This window comes from Rhipicephalus sanguineus, chromosome 3 (genome assembly GCF_013339695.2).
Source record: "Rhipicephalus sanguineus isolate Rsan-2018 chromosome 3, BIME_Rsan_1.4, whole genome shotgun sequence".
Lineage (NCBI taxonomy): Eukaryota > Metazoa > Arthropoda > Arachnida > Ixodida > Ixodidae > Rhipicephalus > Rhipicephalus sanguineus.
The window spans coordinates 126,988,210-127,012,543 of NC_051178.1; the positions used below are offsets into that span (position 1 = coordinate 126,988,210).

The 24,334-nt window shown below is 46.4% G+C and overlaps 1 protein-coding gene across 1 annotated transcript in view; it reads right to left on the bottom strand.

Annotated features, from left to right (window-relative positions):
* The window catches only part of LOC119385825 (guanylate cyclase D), a gene marked incomplete in the record, with an annotated part of 132,668 nt that overhangs the window by 4,643 nt on the left and 103,691 nt on the right, over window positions 1-24,334 (bottom strand). Inside the window, 4 exon segments of the mRNA XM_037653202.2 lie at window positions 1,752-1,928; window positions 3,410-3,490; window positions 3,810-3,953; window positions 18,117-18,198. Of these exon segments, the coding sequence (XP_037509130.1) occupies window positions 1,752-1,928; window positions 3,410-3,490; window positions 3,810-3,953; window positions 18,117-18,198 (484 nt within the window).

Consider the following 24,334-nt stretch of genomic DNA (forward strand, 5'->3'; position numbering starts at 1 on the left):
CATTCGAGCTCTGCACCGATGCGTCCAATTACGGAGCAGGAGCAGTGTTATACCAAGAGACATAACCCAAGACCGTCGAAGGCCATCGGTTATTATTCCTACACCTTCTCAAGAGCTGAAGTAAACTACACGACCACGGAAAAGGAGGCCTTAGCAGTGATGCTGGCGTTGCGGTACTTGAGAAGTTATTTGGAAGGCCGTCAGTTTAAACTTTTCACAGACAATCAAGCATTGACGTACCTTCTGAGCCTTACACAACCGAAGGGCAGAGTAGCAAGGTGGATCAGCGAAATTCAGCAGTTCACGTTTAATGTCAGCCACAAACCCGGTGACAAACTACCTGACGCGGACGCCTTATCAAGATTGCACGTAGCGCAAACGAATGACTATCAAGAGGCACACGTTGCAAGTGTATGGGAGTCACCGAAGATTTAGAACTGATGAACGGAAAGTTTGCTGTGCCTCAAAGCTGCATATCAAAAATATTGAGGCTGTATCACGACAGTCCACATTCAGGTGGTCATGACGGCTTTGGGCGGACGTACTAGAAAATTCGGAAACGTTTTGCTTGGAAGAACATGAAGGCCGATGTAGAAAATTACGTAAGAACCTGTCACCAATGCCAGACGATGAAAGCGAAGTTCCGCCCCAAAGGAAACCAGTTGGTGATTCCTTCATATTCAGATGTGCCATTCGAAGTTGTCCACCTAGATTTTGCTGAGCTCAAAAAGAAATGGGAGGGTGTGCGCCGAACTCAGTCCTTTCTAGTGGCTGTTGACCAGTGCACACGCATGGCTGCGGCAAAACCCGGAAGAGAAGATGCGAACAGTGTCATTTCATTATTGGAAAGACAGGCATTTAGGCACACCAAGGTAATTGTATCTGATAATGGACCTGCATTCCGCAGTGAGAGGCTCCGACGGTGGGCAGAGGAAAAAGGTATCACCTTAAGATTCGCTACACCGTACCACCCCGAAGGAAATGCTCTCGCGGAACGCCTCATCCGTGACTTGAAGACTTTTATTTCCATATACGATGACTTCCGTGGAGGATCGAAGTGTGCCCTTGAGGCAGCGGTGAGGCATCACAATCAATCTCACACGGCTGGACTTGGCTGTAGCCCTCAGTTTGCTGCCTTTCAGAAGACGACGTGGCTACTAGCAGATTACGAACTTGGCATAGTAGGGAAGATTCATATTCCTGAACGCAAGAAGACGATCGAGGAAACCAACAAATATAAAAGTTCAATGAAGAAGTACTACGACTTGCGCCATGCAACTCGCATGCCCAATATACAACCCGGAGACATGGTACTTGTGCGGAAAGGTCTTGATCATTCGAAGAACGCTTTTACAGGCCCTCATATCATCTTCAAAACGGTGAAACAACAAGGTATACTGAAGTCTGTGCACTTCGAAGGACCATCCGGCAAGACAGAAGTGACAACTGTGAGTAACCTAGTGCTATACCATCCGCGGAGGGATGGCGATAAGAGACCCGGAGGATGTATTGTCCCGAAGAGAAGACGAAGAGGAGCGGTAGCGACAAGAGAAGACGAAGAAGATCGAATGGCGAGATTAAACAGTTAACAACAGCAACAGTTGATCAGTCTCGGATCCCTATTTTATATGTCTTACCCACATGCCGAAGTATCCACCCTTCGCGCCGTGACATTGAGTCAGCCTACTGCGACATTCAGCGTGGGCGGCATGTTTACGACAACTTGTTTCGCTTTCGGAATGTCTGCGCACCTTAACAAGGTCGTTGAGTAGCGACAGGCGGAATGTCCAGTCCAGGCGGATGTCTTCGCTGGCCAAGACGTCGGTGAGCGAGCCTCTCGTGCACATCTCCCACACGAGCGCCGGCTGCGACGGGTCCGCCAGGCAACCCAGGAAGGAATTGATGTTCTCGTGGCGCATCTCGTACATCTGGAATAACAGGTTTCCTTGTATAGATATCACCTCACTGACAGGTCTCCATAACTTGCAAAATTTTTTGGGTCCTGAGAGCCGTTATCGGTCGGTAAGACCATTCTAGCCTGCCTTAATAATCGAGGATGCGGTGACAGTTCGCCCCTTCAGGCATTTGTAAAGCTGGCTTTGTTACGCACATAGTAATAGTGCAACAAAGCACGCTTTACAAAACTCAAAATTGAGGCTAAAAGTTGTACCAGTGTACCACTGCGGCATTCGCAGTAGTGTGGAAAAGGTATCATTGAAGGGATACAAGGGCCATGGGTGACACATGTATTTTAATCGGGCCCCGCGTTCGCCTCCAACCACATAAATCACGCTTTCGAGCGGGCTAACGCCTCTTAAAGGGACACTAAAGGCAAATATTAGGTCGACGTTGATTGTTGAAATAACGGTCCAGAAACTTCCTAGTGCTGCTTTTGCGCCAAGCAAGTGCTTTTTTTGAAATAAAATCACGTTTTAGTGTTCCGCATCGCGTTAGCGCACTTCAGATTACCCGCCTGAAAGCGATGTTTCTCACGTCACTGCTGCCGTGCCCAAGATTCCCCACCCTTACTGCGCGGCGGCGTGCACTGGCGGCGCGCGCCATTCGGGCATCCGGCAAAATCACATGCATGCGGCATTTTGTCGAACTTTCTGTCAGAGCGACTTTCACGAGCGCGAAAAACACACGCGGCAGTACGCGATACCGAAACTACCCCTGAGACGCGGCCGCCTGAGCGAAGCAGCTAGGGTGCCGGGCGAAGCGCAGTTCGGCGAAAACGGAACCTTTGAACCACGCTCGCCATTCCCCATGGCAACGCCAAAGAGGTTCTTTTTTCCATGAATGAAACAGAAACGAACAAGCAGCATTTTATTACGTCTCTTGATGCACGGAAGGTTCTTTTTTATTGCAGCTAGTTTGATTACGAGTTATTAATTGTAGTCGAACTCTCGCACGTCATCGGGATCATGTCCAACATGTGCCGCTTGTGGCGCTCATCGTGTGATACATTTAGCTTAATTTCTCGGTAAGTAGGGCACTGCTGCTGATAATATTGCCGTTTTAGACGTTGTCATACATTGAGCTTTCACTCTGACATAAATTGTTATTTGCCTTTAGTGTCCCTTCAAGTTCCCCCGTGTATCCGTTTCTATCTTCGCGCATTGTATTTAGTCCCGAATGCACTGCACATGTGGTCTGGCAATGTACTGCCGCCAATCTCACCAGTCATCAGATCATTATTTTGAAGAGTAGAATAATAGCTTGCTGTGTCACTTGAAAAACTAAGAAGAGGTGCAGTAATTATGGGGTTGTGGTTTGTGCAAAAAAAAAAAAGTCAATGTGAGTGACAGCGGGGCTTCTTTGTCTTTGGCTTAAAGGAAAACAAATAAGTAATCTGTAATTTAATGAATGACCATAGTCACACGGCGGGGAGTAGCAATGCATTACTTACGATCTGAAGTTGCTTCATCGCTTTCGTCTTGATCTCGAAGGCGCTATGGACTATGAGATACTTAAGGTAAACTGTGTCTCCCTGAAAAAAAGAACACAGACAGCCCATTCAGCAAATTACATTGACTATAAACAAAATAAATACGTTAAAAATTGGTAAAAATGAATAAAAAACAAGAAAAAACAACAAAGACCACGTTTTTGAATGTCCGAATCATTTACGTTGAACGCAAGAAGTTCAGAGTGAGAATTGAATTATCAGCAGTGACCGTTGGTCTATTGAAATGCAATTCCTGAGTGAGACTAAAAAGGCACAAAATATTTTCATTTTTTTGCGACCTTAATTGAAGAGTAGTACAAGAAAAAAAACGAAAGAACAATATATCTAAAGGAGCACGAACCTTCGCCTTTAGCCTTGCGCAATTAGGCCTGTCGTCAAGACTGGCGTGCAGACTCTGAAGGCTGCTGTTGGTGTGCGCCTGCCTGAGGGAATCGTGGGAGCCCTTCAGTATGTCGGGACGCTCGAAGTAGTAGCCGTCGAAAGCCTGCGTAGAAAGGCGGGAACACGCACCCTTACCTCCGAACGCCGACAGGTGAAAGTTAGAGAAAGGGTATATTGCCCTCCGAATACGGTTTAAGAGCGTTAAGTTGCTCTTTAGTAGGCGGTGGCGGAGGCTGGTGACCGTAATCGCCTGACGTCGCAATGTTTTCCGGCACATTGCGATGAACAGAGTTGGTTAAAAGTTGTAACGCCGTGACAGTATCGGCGTTAAATGACGATGCCTGAATATGATGTCACGCGGCAATTGCTGTTGTGTATATGCTATACCCTAGCGTCCAAGGGACTCGAAGCATAGCTCAGCAGACAGCGGGATTGCCTTGTGGCTTCGCGTCGTAATCGACAGCGCTGCTGCATGCCCTTTATTGATTTAACGCGTCGCGTAACGTTGAACCCCTCACTGCAACTCCGACCTCCATCTGACTTTCATCGACGCGAAGTTTCGCTTCTCTATCGCCATTGGTTCGGAGTTGCTTTTACGAAGGCGTAAACAACGTTAATAGGAGGACTGTCAGTGCGGAATGCGATGGTTGCGGCGCCGAAGAAAACATCGACCACTTGCTGTGCCACGGTCCTCCATTTGCCTCGGAGAGACAAGTACTTTCCAACACACTGCGACGACTGGACAATCGGCCACTTTCCGTGCAGGTGCTTCTAGAACACCGTTCCTATATCTCGTCGGCTCAGAGGGCAGTGAAGGCACTCTTGTGCTTTTTGAGGACGACGGGCTTGCGCGAACGCCTCCGACTTGTGGTGCATTCCCGCACGCGTCAGCGAACACACTGCCTTTTTTCGCTTCCCTTCTCTCTCTCTTTCTTATCGTTCTATTCCCCTTCCACAATCCTCTGTATAGGGCAGACAACCGGAAGCTTTTCTGGTTAACCTCACTGCCTTCTGCCTTTCTGTTTCTTTCCTTCCTTTCTTGCGCATAACATTAAATTCCAACACGCGTCGACCGGATCTGCATAGTTTTATATAGTTTTATATAGAAAAGCCTACCTACGTAAGCAAAATTAATGACCCCTCTAGTAACATGCACACGTTATTTGGTATGGTTAGGCTTCCGTTTTCAACACAACGTAAACAAGGAAGGCACGATAATGAGGGAAGCGCAGTGCCCTCGTTAATAATCCCCCTGGTTGACACTTATTAATACAGTGAGGTTGCTGATGGTTACACACTCTCGATATCGTCCCGAAAATGAAGCAAACTCCAAGAACAAAAAAAGAAAATTTGTTCTGGCGCCCAAGAGACGTCTTGAAAAGAGGCAGTCTGCGTCAGGAAGTACAGCGGGCTCCACTCCGTCGGAGCTAATGGAAATTTCCTGTAACTGCGGTGCCCATCGAGTTCCCCCCGCAAATACCCGTTGTTTGAATGCTTCACGTAGCGAAGTCCGTGTAAGATTTTGTCCTGCTCCCTTACCATTGCCTGATGTATCAGCGAGCGTTACAAATATAAAACGCAGAATAATGGACGCTTTGTACATTGGGACATCAGCTCTTACACGAAACCACATGCATTGTGGGTGAATTTAGTTGATTCGCTTGTGTTTTATTGTTGCCTTTGTTAATGCTTGTTGGTGGGCTAGTTGGTTTTGAAACATTGTTGAATTGATTGTTGCGTTTGTGTGGCTTAGCATCCTAAATTTCTTTTTTGTTTCTTAACGTAAATTCGAACCATGTCCTCATGCAATAGCTTTTATTTGCTGCCGTTATACTCTTGACGTGGCGATAGAGCGCGAAACTTTAAGAGCGTCTGGTGAGATCACTGGCGTTCCTTGAAAGGCTGGAGAATATATCAAGTTAAGCTGACCTCGAAGTCATCCCATACGTGTCACCTAGGAAATAAAGCATCCAATATGGCTCTTCACAGTAATGGATTGATAGCATTACGTTCCTCTGAGCTTTCGCTTTCAGGTTATAATCATGCGATCTATTTAGCTGCGTCTTTAGTTTCGAGTTAGGAAATGGTTAAGCGGCGTCGCTTTCCCAATCCTTCATGAACATTTTAATAATTTATTTTATTGCGCACACAATGGGCCTGAAATGGCGCGCTCTACTCCTGTATCGAAAAAAAGAGTTAAAAGAGAGAGAGAGAGAGAGAGAGAGAGAGAAGAGGCAGAGAGAGAGACGAGGAGAGAGAGAGAGAGGAGAGGAAGAGAGTACGAAGAGGAAACAGGCAGCGGGGAGGTTAACCAAGCTTTGGCTCGGTTGGTACCCTGCACTTGGGGTGGGGGGAAGGGCGGAAATATAGAAAAGAAACGGGTAACGAAGAGAAGAAGCAGTAAGAAAGGGATGGATGAAACTACACAACACGGAACTCGCACTGTTAGTCACAGGCGCTCGTGAAAGCGTTGGTCCTCAGAGCACAAGAGGCTTTCGTGGCCTCGCGCGAGGCGAGACCGTGCCACGGCCCAAGATCTTCTTTTCTGTCAGCGGTATTGACCAGGTGACGGAGCTTGAATCCATACTACGTCATACTACGTCCATACTACGTATACCAAGCTCAAAAAGGAGTAAATATCGGGTGACAGGTCGTACGATGATGCCACTAGCTCTGGGATCGGCCCACATTTTGCGCTGAAAACGTGAATGCTGTGTTGCGGGCTGGTAAGTCCCGGCGCAGCAGCAGGCAAGACTGGCGGTGACCAACGCGACCGGCGGGGACGCCAGCCAGCCCGAACACGCGGTTTGGCGCGAAGCGCCGAAGCAGAAGAAACGTCCGCACTCAACGAGTACTCTCCACACACTCTTTTATATTCACGTCGCCTGGGTAAAGCAGGAATGCCAGAGCGGCGCCCCATGGCACTCGTACAGTGCAATACTGAACTGAAACCGAAACACAACAATGAGCTCGCGCAGAGGGCACGGATGAAGCCCGGTTTCGGCGCAGTCGCATTTTCAGTGCAGCTTAAGAAACTAGGGTCTCTAGAATTACGTATCTATGTATTTTCTATTAAAGGAACACACCACCTAATATTTACCTAGTGATGTAGCGCCTCAGATATGCGTAATGTTTGCTTTTTGATCAACCATGTACACAAGTATGAACCTAGTGAGCCGTTCACGATGGCTGGCCCTTGTGCAAGTGGTTCAACTTTGGCCGAGTGGCTGAATCGAGGGACGTGCCGACAAACAGAAAGACAGACAGACAGACCAAAATTTGTGCGTTTAAGTTCCCCAAGAAAGACTATCGTCTTTAAAAAAAGAAAGAAAACCGAACACGTCAATTTGAACATGAACTTCGCCACTCTAATTTGTGCACTGAATTAACATGCAGCGAAAGACGTAGCGCTAGGCTGTCTAGTTCATTTAATGCTTAATTTGACGAGAACTGGACCAGAACAACACAAAGGAATTATTATTGCAGCGTCCGACAGAAAGCACTAGCAACATTTTACAGAGCCCTAAAGGGGTTCCTTTGTGCCTCGCTTGCGTTACGACACATCGTGACACAATGAAACGACGAAGAAGGAAAAATAACAAAAGCACGAAAAAGATTTTTGTGAAGGTCGATAGCAGACCCGCACCGCGCAGCCTCATGCCAACTGCTTCGGAAAGGATTAAGTTTTCGCTTCTAGACTAATACGGTAAACAGGCGGAACTAACACGTTAATTTCGTACAAAAAACGTCAATGACATCTTGACGAGGAGGCGCTCGTAGCGGTTTCTTTAACAAGGTTCAGTCGTTTATGCATTTCGAAAGACACCTTAACTGCCTTAACTGTCTACATAAATCAATGCGTTACTTGTACTCGACACAGTGTTACAATAACAAACTTTGTGTTCTGTTCTTAGTTCATGGTTATTTTGTTAGCCCGTTTATTAAGGCGAGAGCCTTAGGAGCCTCATCAAACGCGAAAACTGACTGAAGGCGTCGGCGACGTCCTGTCATGATGACGTCACTACATGATATCATCATGACGTCACAAGTCACCAGAAATTGTGACGTCAGCATGGCATAACCATGACGTCCCATAATGACGTCATCACATATGGCATCGTCGCTTGATCAAAGGTGGGCCGATCGCAGATAATAATAAAATATCTGGGGTTTTAACGACCCAAAACGATTATGAGAGACGCCGTATTGGAGGGCCCCGGAAATTTCGACCATCTGGGGTTCTTTAACGTACACCTAAATCTAAGTACACGGGCCTCAAACATTTTCGCTTCCTTCGAAAATGCAGCCGCCGCGGCCGGGATTCGATCCAGCGACCTTCGGGTCAGCAGTCGAGCGCCATAACCACTAGACCACCGTGGCGGGGCGGCCGATCGCAGAGGCAGTGCAAAACCAGAATAGCTGCAGAAAGATTTCAACGCCTCAAATCCTGGAGACAACGCAAAACCACGTTAGCTGCAGAAAGCTTTCGGAGGGAGGCGGGGGAGGATCAGTACATTGACTGAGAAGAAAAAGAAGAATATGGTTTTCGCCTTCGAGTCGTCTTCAGCGAATGCATAAGGGACCCTTGGGAAGTTTTTTTCCAAAAGTCAGTGCTTAATTTATTCTCTGCATTTCCTTCCTTGTATTACCTATACGTCTGAGCATTCATTTAGATTAGAAGGTCCTTTAAAAGACTTATTTTTTCAGTTTGTAGGAGATATTTAAGAACGAGCAACACTCTAAGCAAGACGACCAGCTTTTGTTTGCTGCAGCTAAGGATAGACTCTCGGCACAAAAGAAAGAATGAGAATGTAATTTAGGAAGTTGGGAGCGCACGTTATATTGCACTGGATATGAAAAAAAAAGAAAAGTAATGATAATAATAATCATATTGATAACAACGAAAATAAAGAAAGTGAGAAAGGGGAAGTTGTGCCGCATGGGAAAGCACCGAGAGAGTGTTACAAGATGAATGGCCGCAATCTATCATCGGGAGCTCGGCAACTTCTATCTCGCGCGTCGGAATATTTATGCGGCTCAAGGGCCTAGTTTGGAGGGCCGCACGTAGCTGCATCGCTCACTGGTGCTTTAGCGTTGTCGCCGTTACGTTTGGTTACGCCATAATTTACGGCACACTCCTCCGCCGCGACTGTGTATAGCGGAATCAGCCCGCACTCGAAGGCCTCGTTTCGCTCGTCGCTCAGCGATGGTGAGCCGCGCTTCTGACGAGCTCGTTAAGGGCGCTTCATTATCCGTCACCGCGGCAGTGTTTACGCCGGAGAGAGGCAGGGGGGGTGGAGTCTGAGAGAAAGAAAGGAAAGGAGAGTGATAGAGCGGAGAAAAAAAGGGGGGAAGACGTCGACGAAAGACGGGAAGGAAGCGTGATAGATAGATAGATAGATAGATAGATAGATAGATAGATAGATAGATAGATAGATAGATAGATAGATAGATAGATAGATAGATAGATAGATAGATAGATAGATAGATAGATAGATAGATAGATAGATAGATAGATAGATAGATAGATAGATAGATAGATAGATAGATAGATAGAACGAAAGGGAGAAAGCGAGCGACAGAGCGAGACAGAAAGAAATAGTGAGATGAAGAGAGAACGAGGGACAGAGATGCCTCAGGAGGAGAGGCAGCATGATGAGGAGAGGCAGGATTGGGAGGGTGAGCCAGACCTTAATGCGCTTTGTAAGACGAGAGGCGAGCGCGTACGCTGCAGCAACCTCGATAGATCAAGGCTCCAGAGGATCTGCGCTCGTTTGGCAATCGGTGTAAATGTGACCTGCGTTCGTTCGGTGGAAGCTTCCTTTCCGGCGCGAACGCGGCTCGAGATAATTAAGCGCTCTCTGGCTTCTGACTTGTCTCGTTCGCGATACCCTGCTCGCTGTCAGCGCTGGCCGATCGTCGCGCAACTCTCTTTCTCTCGGAATTTCGATCTCTCATTGAAACTGGCGGCTGTAGCGACGGTGGTTGTCAATGGCGGCCACTTGCCCTGCTCGACCGATAACGTTGCTCGTACGCGGCTGACTTTTACCACACACTGGAAAGTAGCCGCTGGTTCTCGTCTTTTGTGCGGATGATGACCGCTTTGCCGGCTAAGTGAGGAAAACGAAACAGCGATGTCGATGTCAAAAAAGAAAAAAATTCGGCTGAAGCTTGCACTAAGCCGCGCAAGGCTTGAACGAGCGAAGCTTGACGATTCTGGAGTCTAATCTGGTTGCTTCTAGGTTGTTTATAGGCCTGAGGTAGGTGATGCAAGTTATTTCTAGATTGCTTTTAGGTCGTTGCTAGACTTTAGCTAAGTGATGCTAGGTTGTTTCCTACGTTGATTCTCAGCGCACAGAGGTTCGAGTTAAATCCACAGACAGTCACAGTCACGGCACGGATGTCCAAACTCCAGAGACAGAAACTCGCGCTGAAACCAAGCTGTTCGCACCTCTCATAGTATCTACGGGCACGTCGTCGTTGGCGTAGGCCTTCCATCGCTTCGGGGTCTTCTCGCAGCCGCCGTTGCCTTTCCCGCTCCCTAGCATTCTCTCGTTGTACGTACTCGGGGTCTTCAGCTCGCCGCCATCGCTTAGCACCCTGATTTGTTATTGGGCTAACTGCTGCCTTCTTCATTTTTAGTGGACCAGTGGTGAATAGTGGGACTTACCTCAATTTCTGTGGCCCACAGCCATTTACGAATCGTGGTACGGCACACAACTTACGGCTAGCTTAAACAGCTTCGCTGTTAAAAAAGAAAAGGGAGTCCTAATTGCGGTGGCAATGACGAAACCGTACGCATCAACACGACCTGAAGACTGCGTGCGTGTCGTGAGACGCAAATAAGGCGTAGTGTTAGACGCAATGAAAGTAAAACGTTAAACCTGTAACATGGCGTTGCATTCGAGTTAGTAATAACCTCTGGAGTTTTAGGTGCCATATATATATATATATATATATATATATATATATATATATATATATATATATATATATATATATATATATATATATATATATATATATATATATATATATATATATATGAGAAAGAGGGAAAGGGAGGGAGCTCGACAACAATTATAGCCTCCGGTTTGCTACCCTACGCTAAAGAGAAGGGAAAAGGAAAAGAAGGATGGAAAGAGGAGCGTAAGATGGAAAGAAGATGAAAGAAGAGCAGGCACGCGAAAACAAACAAACATAAAAAGGAAGGTGAGAAGCTGGAGTACTAAACCTATCCAATAGGCCACAACCACGCAAAAAGTTGAATAAGGTACGTGCCAAACCACGATGTGCTTATGAGGAACTTTCGACCACATGGGGTTCTTTGACGTGCACCTATAACTCAGTGCACGGGCCTTTAGCATTTTCGCCTCCATCAATAATTTGACCGCCGCGGCCGCGATCGAACCCGCGACCTTCGGGTCAGCAGCCGATGGCTTTCGAGTTAAGTAAGTCTTGCTGCTACAGAGATTTAATTGCGAATGTTAATCGTTCGATCAAGTTAGTTTTCGAAAAGGAAAAATTTTGAACGAGGCACTGGTGCACCACGCTATTAATTCGTCGCTTGTCTATGTCGCTTTGAATTTTTCGCTATCAGAATTTCGCAACTTGACGGCATGAAAAAATGAAGCAGCTGTGAAAGCGGTTCCACAAAATGACCAGTCATAAAAAGAATGAGAGAGAGAGAGAGAGAGAGCCAGCGCTGTTTCTTTGGGTGACTTGGATGTTCGATAAAATAAATAAAAAGAATATAGATGCCCGCTGCGAGGGTTCACCAGAAAAAAAGACATCTGCGTAGGGTACTGTTACTACAGATTGCCCCAAAATACTGAATAGGAAAACTTGGTCAGGACATTTATCATCGCAGCGTCTGAAAGAAAGCGTTAGAAGCATTTTCACAAGCACTGAATTGATTCCTTCGTGTCTTGCTTGCATTTCGAGATGTCGTAAAAAATAAACGGGAAAGAAGCAAAACCGCCACAGAAACGCGGAGCATGCGCCAAGGTCGTTAGCAAACCGACAACTGTGTTCCTGGGAAAAAAGTGAAACAACGTAGGCAATGACCGTGGTTGGCGAACAAAGGACTTCGACTTACTAGAGACGCAAGAGAGTGCCACTAGAATATTTTCGTGAAGACTGTCGCAAGACATCGCTCTAGAGTGGTTCGGCAGTATAGCAGAAAGCTAGTACGACAGAAGACGTGAGGACACTTATGGCAAACGAAGTTGCTCGAACACAAAAAGAAACAAAGGATAGAAAACGCGGAATTGTTATTTGTTCGAGTAGCCACTGTTAGGACGTGTTAGTGTCAGTAAATGTTGGGCAGTCGCCAACAGGGAAGCCAATCTTAGAAAGACGTACATGAAATTAAATGGTCGGGAACATTATAGAGTGCCTTCTATGTGTCGTTGTCTGGCGTTGATATGAAAGCGTCGTTTCTGCACAGAAGCTTTCTAAAAATTTTGAGTAATGGCCACGAGGTTACCAACCTCAGCCATGATGTATCGTCTGGTAGTGTTGGACATAGTCTATTGAATACAACAGTTATGACCTCAGCAAAGGCGAATGTCTCATCTGCGATGAGACATGCGTATTCTGCGTCCGTATTCGTTTTGTCTATTACCATTGGCTTCCGCAAACTTCTTTAAAGACTTGTTTACTTTTTGTGGTCAAGATTGACAGTGCTGCTTCTTTTTATATCATTCGTATTTATGTTTGATTAGAAATTTATGTAAAATGCAAAAAGAATTTTTCAATTAACATTTTTTTTCTGTTCTATGTATCTGTGAAACTGCAATACGTATGCTGCTTTGTAGTTGCTTTAAGTTATAAGTTTTTCTTCATTACACTGCGCTTTCTTCAGCTGCGTATCGCAGTGAATTAATGGAACGCTCATTTTTCGAAGGTTTTACTGATGAAAAGACACACGTACAAACCGTGGAATTTGACGTTACATGGCTCAATGGCACGCCCTAATGAAGTCTAGATCTACATACTTCCAAACGTAAGCCATATAGTGGATACTCAAAAGTCAACGAGATTCCGTTTCGACCACAACTTCCTATCCGTTTCATCGTGGTTCTGTAATAATGATAGAAGCCTCCATTCGAGTTAGAAGAGGTTGACGGCGACGGTGAATGTATAATTTGCTAGGCAGGACGGCTGGAAGCCTGAGAACCACCACTGATTGTCGGATGGAGGCAATGTCTTTATGTTTTGTGCAAGCATAATAGGGCCCCATTTGTTCGATGTTCTAGCTTTTAAAATCTTTATTTTTCTCCCTCTTCCCTCTTAGGTTAGGAGTCGAGACGGAAATTGCATCGCTACAAATTCGACTCTTCACTAATAACATGCGGCTTTCTTTCTAAGGAAATGTTATTCGTGTTCTGTACAAAGCTTCCTTTCGCTAAAGGAAAAGAAAAGCAACCGACCGTGCGTCGGTTGCTTTTCTAAATGCTAATTTAAACATACTCTGGCAGGATGCTGTTTGACAATTCTGGCACTAAAAGAAGCTTCCCTGCTGGGTCTGGCGGCCGTAATGAGCGTAATTAAAACGCAAGCTTACAAGTTGAGTGGTCTGTGTGTTCATTTAATTACTGTCGCTTACACTCGCGTAGACACTCGCTCAATGTTTTTTCCCACTTCAATAAACAAACTTGAGAAGCTGGCTGTGTGAACTTATGGTCAATAGAGACAAATTAGCACTCTAGCAAGAAAAAAAAGAAGCATCGTGATTGAATTATCGATTGATCAAGTAAATAACACCCCTTGAGCAAACACATATATCGCTAACGGGTTTCCGTTTCGAAACGACCTGACATACCTGTATTGAAAGAAAGGCTAAACACATTTATCTAAAGAAATCATGCATGCTGTGGGATTCAAACCACACGAACAGGCTTAACCTTAGGAGGAATCGTCGAAATAGGAATGTCGCTGGAGGCAATGTTTCGACTTAGCTTCGTCAGGGCCCTGACGGTTAGACGTAATAACACAAGTAAAAGTGAAAATAAGGTGTTCGAGAAGAAAGCAAGGACAGCACAGCGACATTACGTAAAGACATGAATTTTGATAGTTAGCAGAGTCAGACTTGATCAAGACTTCCTAAGCCACTTCTTCGAGAACAGAAAAGTTTACAGAGGCATGCTTTCGTATTCCCATACCTACAAAAACGTGGCTAGCCAGGTAATTTTATAAAGAGAGGCAAAAGAGAATGACAAGTTTGAACAAAAGCAAAATAGACGACGGGCACACGCTTATACGCATGTAAAGCGAAGCCGAACATACACGTTGCCCGCATATATCGCACACATCTGCGAGGAACGTGTCCACAGCGCCCCGTCGTAAAGTGAATACGCCGGTTCTGTAGGACTGACACTGATGCGTGCGCACGCCACAAATATACACGGAATAAAGAAGACGTGTGGTAAGCGGCGTTCTTCAAGTCCTCGGTCGCTACGCCTTTCCTCCGCACGCGTGACCATTCTTACAGTGGTGATTCGGCTATCGCTATTCGAGACACGTCAAGGGGAAATCGAGGCCTCTGCTCACGTTTGCACCGTTCACGTACGAAGTACCCAGCTTGGCCGGAGTTTCTAAGAAGCTGTAAATAATAATAAAAAAATCACGGCAGCGTGGCCGGGAATTGAGTTTGCCTCTCGAGACCGAGACAAGAGGATTTCTCCCCATTTATACGAGAAGAACCGTGTAAATCAAATGATACTCCTTCGTGTGGAGAAGAACTGAAAAGAAAAGAACAATTCTCGCTACAATCTTTCAAAATTCCGACAAGGGACATTGCAACGGCATGAGAAAACAACAACAACAACAACAACAACAACAACAACAACACCAACAACAACAACAACAACAACAACAACAACAACAACAACAACAACAACAACAACAACGACGACGACGACGACGAAGACGACGACGACAACAACAACCACAACAAGCACGCAGTTGATGTTTCCCCCACCGGCTGGGATGGCTGCCATGTCTGATCTTTCTGTTCCTTCTTGTGTCATTGTTTATTGCGCTACTTGTTCAAGTATGAATTCCTACAAACTTACCATGTTAGCTCCTGGTGAGTGCCAAGATCGGGACATAGGGGGAGGAACGATACGCGGAAGTGTTTCGCTCATGAGAAATAAATAAATAAGACAGGATAGCTGCCGTATAGGGTGCTCCTAAAGACGGCGTAAAAAGAGCCATGGAAGCCGCATACGGCGGCTTAAGAGCATAGATCAAAGGGACTCCTCATGTGTTCCTGCGTTGTCCTGACTTCTCGCGTTGCGACGATCACGTTCCCGGAGCGTATTGCGAACCGACACACGGGATATTATTCTTTTACTTAAAAAAATTGCACGCCTATACAACGAAATGACGTAGAACATTGATGACGGTGCTGGGTTGTTTTCCTCTGAAGTTATAGTCAGTTGTGTAGCCCGCTTTGATCTTAAGCCGAAACTGACACCTCTCAAGTTATGCCGTAGCAAATGTTGGCGAAATGTCGGTGCTTCGCGAAGAAAGAGTTCGTTCAGAATTGCTCTTTCATATGAGAAAACCTTGATCTTTTTATAAGAGAAAGCCGTATTTTCTGAGCTTTTGAAGAATCAGTCGTCATATTTGCCCACGTTGTAGACTCTGCTTACATAATTTTCAGATCCACACAACTCGTCTGCGTAGATGCCAGTACGGCACAAAAACAGGCAAGGCACGAAAAAAAAAAAACACTAAACGAGGGAAAGAGAAATGAGCGCGTTTCAATGGCGGGATATTTTGCTTATACCTCAAGTGCGTTACATGCGTTGCAACTACTGTTGGAACTAAAGTGCCCCCCCCCCCCCCCTCCCCGTGCTCTGCAGTTTGCATGTTTGAACTTTTGAGGACCACGAGCAGAATATATTATGAGGTAGGATCATAAAGATTTTGACAGCAGTGACCCGATAGCACGACTTTGTGGAGAGTGGGGATTTGGGTTCGTTGGATCAACTCGGTCATAACGTTACAAAGCGCGCTCGCAGCAGATGCAGGAGGCAACAAAATAACACAAAGATGTCCTTCTCTCATGTGTCGCTAGTGCGCTTAGTACCATTGAGGCTGACTTTTTGGATATCTACCACTGAGGCTGACTTTTCGGATATCTAAAAGAACTGTACGCATTATCGATTGCGATGTTTAAGTCTTCAATAAGTACATTCAAAGGAAAAAGGAAGCTGTTGAACAGATACCCTAGAAAGCTGAAAAAAGATTACACGTATCAACAGCTAGTCTTTCAGTGAACTTACTTCGTTAATTAAATATTAACACACGTCACAATCAAACAGAATGCAAAATCATATGTTCCAGCTCTCGTTGCAAGCGAAAATGTTTAGTCGCCGGCGCATTAACTTAAATAAATAATCACAAGAACGAGGACACACTGAGATTTGAATAATAATAAATATCAACACTAAGAATACGCCCATTAATCTTGACTGTTACATGCACTGATTCAATATTTGATATTATTCAATCGCGCATACGCCATCCCGATGATAAAGTTAACGACGCTTGCCGTAAGACCTGCTCTTCGTCGCCTTTAACGTGATACAAGAGCAACATCAGCAATTCTGAGAACCAAACACGCAAAAAAAAAAAGAGCATGCAAATGACACGGCACGGTCTCATTATTGATGCCCTTTGCTTGCCCCGATGAGCGGGTTTCGCGAACTACGTCTTCCCTTTTCGTTGTTTTCGCGATGCTGCCGGCATCAACAGCGAGGATGAAATTTCGCGCCGTGTCGACACAGAGCCCCGAATAAACAAGTTAGCAGAAATCACTTTTCATTAAGTTAGCCCGTTTGGCGCTGCGACTCGCTAAGAGGGAGAAAGCGACAACAAAGATGTGTTCTTTCGCGGAGCTAACTCTTTCTAGAGACGCGCGCGCGTCCCCCGATAACGTCAGAGGCGGCCGTATAGACCGCCGAAGTGTCCACGCCAGCCCGACATTCCCTCGAACGCAAGCCCATCGAGAGGGATAACGGAGCGATCCCTTATTCCGGCCATCTGGCGTTGCTCAGCGCTTGGCCCGATGGAATTAGCCGAAAAGCATGTCATCCCAAGCTACCTCAGCACATTTCTGGGGACAGAGGACGCGAGTGGAAGAAAGGGTACGGGACCTAACAGCTAAGGATTGGGAAGGGTGGGGGGGGGATAGGGCTACGATGACGCCATTACGTTTTGAGCCGGTTGCAAGATCAAACAAGACAGCGACGAAGAGGATCTTTCCGGGTCGCGCCGCCCGCCGAAGCACACTCGTTTGATGGTGTCTCGACGGCAGCCGCGCCTGTATACAGACTCGCATTATGCCAAACTTAATAACGGCGAGGACCACTGACGCGTGATCTCATTGGAAAGCTCGTTAGCCATAGCTCACAGATAGATAGATAGATAGATAGATAGATAGATAGATAGATAGATAGATAGATAGATAGATAGATAGATAGATAGATAGATAGATAGATAGATAGATAGATAGATAGATAGATAGATAGATAGATAGATAGATAGATAGATAGATAGATAGATAGATAGATAGATAGATAGATAGATAGATAGATAGATAGATAGATAGATAGATAGATAGATAGATAGATAGATAGATAGATAGATAGATAGATAGATAGATAGATAGATAGATAGATAGATAGATAGATAGGAGAGAGAGAGAGGTGGCGTGTGGCACACCATGCGTACAGACTGTATACTGGTCACGGGCACGGGAGCGTGCGAGCGTGGCGCGCATTTGCGCGGGATCGATGCCTGGCGAACGTCTATTTTTGCGCTGCTCTCCTCTCAAAGGTCGTTATGTGGCAGACTGGAGGGCGCCCCACCTGATTCGTGATTGAAGGAAATGCTGACCTTGAGGGCAGCATTCGTCGAACTCAAGAAAGGAAAGAAATGAAGGTTCCTTATATCAATTTATGATCAGTCCTCGCGAGGCAGACTCAGGGGTGCCACATCAGGAACGACAATGAAATGGTGTGGCTGCGTCTTAAGATAATTACGTAAGGTTGATGTCGGGGGGAAGGGTAAAACACCCGTCAAGAAATGTTAAAGATATCCCCATCCCAGAAGGCGAACTACGTGTGGGATGGGTTCATTTACGATATGAAGGCGCGAGAAAAAACAATGTAGCATCAAGTACGTCGTCACGTATACAAAGCACATGCTAAGTGACGTGAATAAAAATACCGACGAAGAAAAACTGACTTACTTTCTTCGTTGGAGGTGAGAGACTGATGTCTTGTTGCGAGAGCAGGATTCGTCGGCGCATTTGTTTGACAGCCAGTTTGCGTCTGCGGTACCAATAATATTAAAGCATTTTCACATACAATCACGCACAGATATACACACATAATATAGCTCGCAAAATTAAATCGTGTTTGCACGAAAGTATGTAGAAATCACGCAAATGCATGCAACAACGCCAGCGGAAACGTAGATGTGAGAGATAGCAGCAGAAAAGGAAGGGAAACTCAAAGGTTCAACCTATATGGGTAGGCGTGAAGGGCTTGAACAAATTTTGCATATCACCATTCAACATTTGCATAGAAGAAAAGGACAGGATTTTCGCTGTCTGGCGTGATACGTGTATAATCGGGAAAAATGATTACAACGCATTACAAGAACATGTTTCCCAGCTTCACGTTTCTTTTGCTTCAATATAAAACCATGCTGAGAAGTCTGCAACCTTATAACAGACAGAAAAGTGACGATGCTCACAGCATCAGTTTGGCTTGCGGTGGAACCGGACAAACTTGGCACATTATTCACCCAGCAACACGCGGTACGCAAAGCTTGACTGTGCGCTCGAATAACAAGTGATAAATGTTATTCACCTAACTGAATTTCGAATTTATGTTGATTTCTCCGTTATTACCTCAAAGGATAACAAAACAAACCATCTGCGGCGCGCTTCTTGCTCGCATTGCAGGACGAAAGCGTTGTGTTAGCAGCAAACTGCACCAGAATTTGTGCTTTCTACGAGGTGCGCCAGTAAAGTTCAGTTAAATGTTCTAAGAAAATAAAGGAAAAAAGAGTTACAAATAAAATGGCTCTAGAGGCTTTAGTCCGTATTAGATTTAAAACGCTTGCGGCATTCCGTTTGAGGAGCTGTTGTACACTGTCAGCGAACGCTTCTTGTCGAATCGCTTGAGGCACCGTGACCACGTTTTGTTGGATGCCTGCAACGCCTCCTGTACCCACATTTCCGTCTCTGAAGCATTTAAACCGCTCAGAACGATCATCTCGCTCATTGATTCAACATTGTATAACTAGAACTAACATTCCACGAGTCTCCGTCGTCGCTTTGCCTAATTTGAAGCAAAACTTATTTTCCGTAATTTATTTACCTTTTTACTCTGTCATTGTTTGAACCTCCTTCCTTCTGGGTTTCCGAAGCTATTGCTCCTCGGCGCAAGCATGCAGTGGTCGTGCTCACGGTGAACAAGCTAAATAATAAGGGTGAACGTTCAGAAATAACCACCCCTGTTGGTCCCATGGCAGACGCACTTAAAGACATTTGTGTGTTTGGCCCTTTCATTTCGACCAGTTCTCTTGATAAAAGCTGGCTAGAATGGTACTTTCAGAGGAGGTAATTAGAGGGAGCACCACTTATTCTGAAAGCACTCAGGGGAATCACCGTTACCGTTTGAAGATTGAGAAAGCAACATTACTGTGCCTCCTTGTATTCACGCTTGTGTGTGTGTGTGTGTGTGTGTGTGTGTGTGTGTGTGTGTGTGTGTGTGTGTGTGTGTGTGTGTGTGTGTGTGTGTGTGTGTGTGTGTGTGTGTGTGTGTGTGTGTGTGTGTGTGTGTGTGTGTGTGTGTGTGTGTGTGTGTGTGTGTGTGTGTGTGTGTGTGTGTGTGTGTGTGTGTGTGTGTGTGTGTGTGTGTGTGTGTGTGTGTGTGTAGCAGCTGGGTAAGCGTTGGTTATAAGTTAAAAAGCAAAAGGAAACCAACCGTTCAAGTAATGTGTTCGCAAGGGAATCGTACTGGAGTGAGCTCATCACTTATCGAATACCTCGCAGCCGATGGAAATGGCGTCCAACTAAGACATTGTGGCACAAAAATGCTCTACAGAAACCTTTGAGTCTAGCCTCAGAGAATGCAAGAAAAAAAAGACTACGACAAATAAGCTCTGTCTGTTGTTCTCTTTGTAAATTATACAGACGAATTATGGCTCGTTAATTACAGGCTACGTGTTCAAAACAAGGTTTGAAATACCAGCAAACACTGTTTACGATAGAAACTGTTCAAGGTGTTGCTTCAATTTTCTTTAGTTGATTTGTGAAGAGAATAGGAGGTTATTGCGCCTCGACGGACCATTTTTCGTTCCGACCTCTACCACACATAGTCTACACACTTAGATTTTCAGATCTAACGGTGGCCCATCAGTGACGCGATAACCAGCACCACGGCCGCTACATAAAAAAAAAACAACAATTGCGGCCTGCTGCGTGGCGCCGAAACGGCGTCCGGGGCCTAGTTCTCCTTGCGCCCGCAATGGCGCCACCACACTGGTACAGCTGTTCACGGAGAAGCGCTTCGACAGCCGCGTTTGTAAGCCCGACACTTACTCCAATCAGGCCGTAGATAACGCGTTTTATAGTTGCACATTACAGGTTGAATATTGAAGTCGTTATTAGAACGGCCGATTACCCCACATATGTGAACAGTTTGCGCTAGGAGCACCAGTGTTTTGTAGAGTGGGCCTCAATACTCTTCACGAATGCTGCCCGTTTGACTCACCTGAAATGAAAAGTGTCACTCAATCACTGATCCCGTTAATGGGCAGGCAGTCGTCGGGCAGATTCCAAGGGCTGACTTATCGGCCCACCGAAACGCACCACGAAAACACACAAAATTTAAATGTAGGTCCTGTTAGTGCCACAACAAATGCCAATTGTTGTCCAAAGCAAGAGTTAGAGCCAAGAGTTGACAACACAAACAAAATATATTCTCAGTTAAGGCAGTACAATCATCACGCAAACATCCACACTCGGCAGGTATCAATTACAACTCACAACATCGCTTAGTGGTGTGTAAAACAACGGGAACAAACTTACCGTGCCACAAATGCACTCTCATTAATTAGAAACTATCCAAGACACTTAAAGGCCTTGAATATTCATCAAACGTGTGCAGCCAACTATTCTTCGAACGTTTCTGGAATATTTCTCTTCCAGGAAACACTCAAACGAACTCTAGCTCTGGTCACCGTCGTTCGGCGACACTCTTCTAAACAGTGCTCCCACGGTGTCATCACTAGATCATCCAAGATCGACTGACCGCACTAAACGACTCACACGAACAACATAACTTCTTCGCCGACTTCACCATACCGTCCTACCCTCCGTCGTCTCTCGTTTGGATCCTTCCCGGCTTCGCGAACATTCCAAGTGGTTGTTCGGCTCGTAGCACGTAGCGCAGCGACAGCTAGGGGAATCGGTCGTCTGCGGAATCGGTCGGTTCCACTTTGATTTCTTGAATTCTCCCGATCTGCGCGGGTGTTAAGCTGTCGCGACCGCGACGGCCTCTACGGTGGAGAGGGTAGGGGTTCGCCCCGGGCGCCTTTTGATGCTCGTCTTTTTTTTTTTTTCGTTGCGCGCACCCGTTGGGGGTAACAGTCGGCGCAGTGGCTTGATGCTGTCGTCAGGATGCGGCGGCGCGCGCCTGTTCTAGCGCTCGTTTGTGACAGAAAGAAGTACTCTGTTACGAATATTACGCTTCCCGACACTATAGATCGCATGGGAATACGTGGTACTTCACAGTAGCGTCTTTTCACACGTTCGAGTTGCACAGCGGCACACAACAGCTTCGCGTCATCACACCGCTAGAAAAAACCGTCTGCCACACACGCGCGCACCAAAAAACCGTACTCAGGCGCAGGAAACATGAGGCAAGCTGCTCACACGCGCGGTCACACACAAGAAAGACACGAGAAAGCACACGAAAATGCACAAGGACACGCATAAATCCTGAGGCGACCACATAGTAACACGAACCGGCGTCTGCCTTGAGGACCGTGCTAGTGGCGCCCTCACCCAAAACAGCTGCCGCTCAGCCGACCCGCGCTCGCCCATTGTCGGCGACGCGACGCAGCAGGCCGCACCTGTTTTTTTATGTAGCACTCTTTGAAAAGGTTCCCTTTAAAGGATGCACCGCCACATAAGTTATGTTATTGTGGCGAAGCTAAAGCGTACGCGCTTGGTCGTTGTTATTTAAGTATCAGCTTAGTTTCCTCCCGCCCACTCGCCCCCTCCTCCCCTGCCCGTTCCAAGTTCTGAGTACAACATATAATCAATTGCCCTTTTAAGGCACAATCTGTTATTGTAATAATAAAAGTCCAACAAAAGATCTGGAGCAGCTGCGGCCTGGTGGTGCGAAGACAGGAAACAACGGAGCTGGTGGCCTTCCCTTCCTCCTTTCCTTCCTCCTCACCCCCTCTTTCCTTTCCCATCCCCTGCTGCACTATACTATACAAGGCCATGCTATTCTATACTCTCTCCTTCCACTTCCCTCCTCCTCATCCTTACATCCCTCCCCTCACTTCTCTTTCCTATAACCTTGCTATACGATACTGTACATGGCTATGCCATGCTTTACCCTCTCCCCTCCTCATTTCCCCTTCCTAAACATCACCTCCCTCCTTCTCACCCTCACATATCTTTCCCACCCCGTTGCTATAAATTACTATGCGTGGCTACGCTACGCTAGGAGCTTCTTGGCACATACCCACTTTCAGTGGCGCATACCCTCTAGTTAACCTCCGTGGCTCGCTTGTATTCCTTCTCTCGCTCTCAGTGGCGCATAACCACCCGATATTGTGCCAACGCTATTCGGAGTTTTGCCAGGCTTAAACAGCTCAGCTGTTAAAAGCTAATGTGGCGGTTCTTTAGGCCCGTATTCATAAACCAACCTTATCCTTACCTTTTGCCCTCCTTACCTTTTCGGCTCCTTAACGCGTTTCATAAACAAACCTTATGCCTCAGTCCAGCCTTTCCTTAACCTTATCGCCGTGAAAAGGTGGCGTTCGATAAGGTAGCCCGGCAGGTACCTTAAGGCGCCACTTATGCGGCGCGCTATGGCTGATTACGCAAGAAGCTTTACGATGTCATTAATGAAAAGGTGACGAAACGATCGGCGTCCATATGTGCAATTAACGCTCCGAGTGTTCGGCAACCATCAAAATTCCATGGAAGAGTTCAGTGACGATGTGTTGCTGAGCAGATTCCCCTTCTCGAAGCGAGCGCTTCATGTCCACGAGCTTGCCGCTGGAAACGGCCTCCACTACGTCGGTTTTCCCGGGCAACCGCTCCTTCAGCTGCTGGTGGCGCTCTGTTTCTACGCGCAGGCACTTTTCGAATTGTGAATGGTGACTTCCACACTGCCCCGCATTATTAAACGTGGGAAAAAACAGTCAGGGTACGGCGCGGAAGCCGACGTGTTTCACTACAGGATGGGATCTTTTTCACCCATTTTTCCACTCACGTAGCCGCTGCTCGGTGCGCAGCAGCACGTCGCTCTTGCTGCTTTGAGCTGCTCCCACTTTCTCGTGTTGTCCTTCACTAACAGCGCGTGCTATCGCAATTTTTCGTTAGCACAACGCGACGCTCTCAAGTCGATGAGCAGCACTGGATCTTCAGTAAAATTCAATTTTCGCGTTTCTGTCGCACTCCATAACAAGCCTACGTATGATCCACGCCAACAGCCACACACGCACACACGCAGACAGACGCACAAAAACCGCTCGCAACTCCGCGCGCCTGTCGGTGCCCTCGTAGAAACCAGCGCTTTGTGGACCGGCGCGTCGGTCTCCGTATGTGCCGGCGCGTCTAGGCGAGCCGCCGGTTGCTATGACAACGGTAAAACAAAGAAAAGGACCAAACGGCGTGGCCAGACGAGGCGCGTTCTTACCGAAACTTGCGCGGGTACGCGTTCCTGCATTTTTCTTATTTGTTTTGAGGAGCACACAGCTTTTTTTTCTTACTAATAAACTAACAATGAGCCAGTAAAAGTTTATAGCCTCGCTCTCATGCTCGTTCCTTATGACAACAAGGCAGCCTTCCGTAAGGCTGCCTTAAAACTGAATAAGGCGAGTTTATGAAACGCACTGTGACCTTTTCTTATCCTTACACTTTTCCCTTCCTTACAAAAGGCCGCCTTATAGCGTTAAGGTAAGGTTGGTTTGTGAATACGGGCCTTAGTCGTGTATGGGCGCCGCAGAGGAAGTTTAGCACACTATAAGGCAAGCAGAGTATTTGGTGAAGCGTTGACAGCTGGGCTTGTTGGTCCATTTCACTGTTAACACGGAGAAGGGCTTGGCGATGGGACAAGGCACACAAACGTAGGCGCAGCGTCTAGGTTCGTGCGTAGGCGCCTACGCTTGTGTGTTCAAACGTAGGCGCCTACGAGACGCTACGCCTACGTT